Raw genomic sequence first — 3,306 nt, 5'->3', positions numbered from 1 at the left:
TTTTAATACATTTAAAAAAGAAAAAGAAAAATCAAAAGGGTTTATTTTAGGTTTATCATAGATAAACAAACTAATAATTCACCCATAGATGTTTCTTCTCCATCTTTTCTTGTGTTATTAGTTGTATCAGGGTTTGATGTATTATTATCATTTTGTATATTATTTATATTTTGATCTATATGATTATTTACATTTAAATTGATTTGTGTATGATCATTAATTAAATTATCTTTACTGAAGTCATTTTTTTTATCAAAACATTTTATATCTTTATAATTTTGATAAGGTTCATACATATTTCTTCTATCTTTTTTATGTATGATTTCTCCTTTTGCGGTTATTTTTTTTCTTAGATTTTTTCTTCTTGGTTCATAGTTATATATTTCTTTTTCTTCTTCTTCGTTAATTAATGTTATTAAAGCTGACAGAGCTGCATTTTTATCTATATCATTTTTTTTGGGGATTTTAGATAAAAATAAAGGATGAAGTTCCCAATCATCTTCGTCATCTTTTTTTTTCTTTTCATTCTTATTAAGTTCCATATTTTTTGAACTTTTTATGTTCTTATATTTTTGTATTTATTATATATGATATTGTTATTATATTATAATCTTACAATTTATACGTTATTGTTATATGTTATTTTGTTTCTTTGTTTTTTTTTTTTTTTTTTTATTATTTTATATCGTTTTAATCTTTTTTTTTTTTTTTATATTNTTTTATATTATTTCTTCTATTCATTTTATTATTATATTATTTTCTTTTTCCAACTTATATATTACATATATATATATATATATATATATATATATATATACATTGTGGTATTTTTATTAATCCTTTTATACTTTAAAAAAATATAAATTTTAATTTGCTTAATTATTTTACATTTTTTGGTATTTATTAAAAAAATATATATTCATATATATATATATATATAATATATTTGTATATATATTTACTTATTTTATAACGATTATATTTAATATAAAGATAATGAAAGGAATATATATATTTTTTTTTCCCAATATTTGATTTATTTTTGTAATTTTCTTTTTTTTGATTTTTATTATAATAAGTAAAGTAAACATGTGATTTATTGTTATTCACTAGAATTTTTTTTTTTTTTTTTTATTGCCTATAATAGATTAAGAATGTACCTTACTTTTTTTCTTACGCGCATTTATATTATATATAAATATATATATATATATATATATATATATATATATATATTGTGGAAAGGTATTATAAAATACATAAATAAGATATAATAATATAATATATATATATATATATATATTTATTTATTTATTTTATATTTATTAACTATAAAAGCTTTCCATTTTACACATAAAGAGAAAACTTTTACCATAATTTTTACAAAACATTAGGAATATTTATATATATATATATATGTATAAATATGTGACAAAATTATTTTAATTTTTGATAATTTACATGGGTATATATATTAAATTAGAATACGATCATAAACCTGTATTATATTTTTTTTTCGCCTCAAATTGGACATCATGTAAATATATACATATATGTGTTTTTTTTTTTTTTTTTTTTTTTTTTTTTTTTTTATAATTTAATAAGTTTTTAATATTTTGTTATATCGTCTACTATTTTATGTATACATAATAACACGAAAGCTATTTAGTTCTTATCCTTTAAATTTTCTATTATTATTTAAAAATATGTAAAGGGTATTTTTATGAAATTTATGATTTATATATAATATTTTTAATTATTAAAAGTTATTATAATTATATATATATATATATATATATATGTAACATAAAGTTTGGAATATAATAAAGGTTCATAAAATGTTTTAATATATCAACTGTTTTTTTTTTTTTTCCATTACTTTAATTTTTTTTTTTTTTTAAATTTTTTCCTCAAAATCACAATTGAATCTTTCTATAGTAACAGAAATATCTCTGACCAAAGGTTTTGTAATGGAAAGACATTTTTGAAGTACAGTGGAAGCTTGTTGATTTGTTTGAAATCCTAATTTTTTGGTTAAAATATCTTTAGTTGGAGACAGCTTTAAACATAGTTTTACTATTTTTGAAGTAATAAATCCATGATATTTTTTTAATACTTCATTATATGCTTCTTGTGCACATATGGATAATTTTGTTTCATTACATGTTATATAACATTTTTCCAAAAATATTATAATAAATTCTAATGTTCTTTTCATCCATAAGAAACTTATAATTCCATTATCTAAATCCCTTTTTAATTTTTCCATATTCTCATACTTATTTATGTTATATGAATATAACATGGAAACATATTTTGTTTCTTCAGGAAATTTTTCAATAGCTCGTTGAACTTGAGAAGAAGAATTTTTTAGATCCTTTTTTAAGGTATCACCTACAAAACCATTCCCAAATATTTTATTAAAAATTGGATATATGATATTACATAATTCACATATTTTTAATACAACGATTTCGTCATTTTCTCTACATTCTAGTGATTTCTTTTCTATATTGGCAATAAATATTTCACCTTCGCTAAAACTACTCATTTGCTTATACATATATACATAAATATAAATAGACTATAATATAATAATAAATTATATATATAGCTTATCTATACACATATTTCAATTATATGATATCCATATGTTAAATACATATATATATATATATATGTATTATATTATAAACGAAGAAACAGAAAAAAAAAATAAATAAAATAAATAAATAAATAAATTATCCATATAAACCATACAAAACAAACGAAAAATAAACTTTAGTTTAATTATAACTTATTATATAAATAAATACACACTATAGAAATTTCCATAATATCCATTACAACATATGCTTAATTATTTTGTGAACAACAATCATAAAGAAATTATATTCAATCAAAAAAACAAAAAAAAAATTCGGATAATAGGAAAACAAATTGAAATGTTTCAATTAGAAAAATTAAATAAAATATTAATAATAAATTATACACTAAAAATATTATGTATATATATATATATATATATATATATATATATATATATATATGTTAATATATTTAATTAACTGTCTGTTTTATTTATGTTTAATTTACTGTATATTATAAACCAAATACTTCGGATTTTTAATAAACATCATAAAATAAAGTAAGAATACATCTAACAATCCTATTCATATATAATTAATTAAAAAAAGTATATACACTTTTTTTTTTTTTTTTTTAATATGCATCATTATAATAACACTTTACAAAAAAAAAAAAAAAAAAAATGGAAATATCCTAAAAGTGGAATGAAAAATAAAA

General features: G+C 17.0%; 2 protein-coding genes across 2 annotated transcripts; both read right to left on the bottom strand.

The window, feature by feature from the left end:
- Positions 1 to 41: 41 nt before the first annotated feature.
- On the bottom strand, positions 42 to 542 carry PRSY57_0913900 (hypothetical protein; the record flags this gene model as incomplete). The annotated part of the gene is made up of 1 exon (XM_012907379.2): positions 42 to 542. The coding sequence occupies one exon, from the start codon at positions 540 to 542 to the stop codon at positions 42 to 44; it is 501 nt and encodes a 166-aa protein (XP_012762833.2).
- A 1,355-nt stretch (positions 543 to 1,897) lies between these two features.
- Positions 1,898 to 2,551, bottom strand: PRSY57_0913800 (glycolipid transfer protein, putative; the record flags this gene model as incomplete). The annotated part of the gene is made up of 1 exon (XM_012907378.2): positions 1,898 to 2,551. One exon carries the CDS (start codon positions 2,549 to 2,551, stop codon positions 1,898 to 1,900), a length of 654 nt encoding a protein of 217 aa, XP_012762832.2.
- Positions 2,552 to 3,306: the final 755 nt, after the last annotated feature.

Source organism: Plasmodium reichenowi, chromosome 9 (assembly GCF_001601855.1).
Source record: "Plasmodium reichenowi strain SY57 chromosome 9, whole genome shotgun sequence".
NCBI lineage: Eukaryota > Apicomplexa > Aconoidasida > Haemosporida > Plasmodiidae > Plasmodium > Plasmodium reichenowi.
The sequence above is the reverse complement of the archived record's forward strand: the minus strand, read 5'-3'. Positions and strand labels throughout refer to the sequence as shown.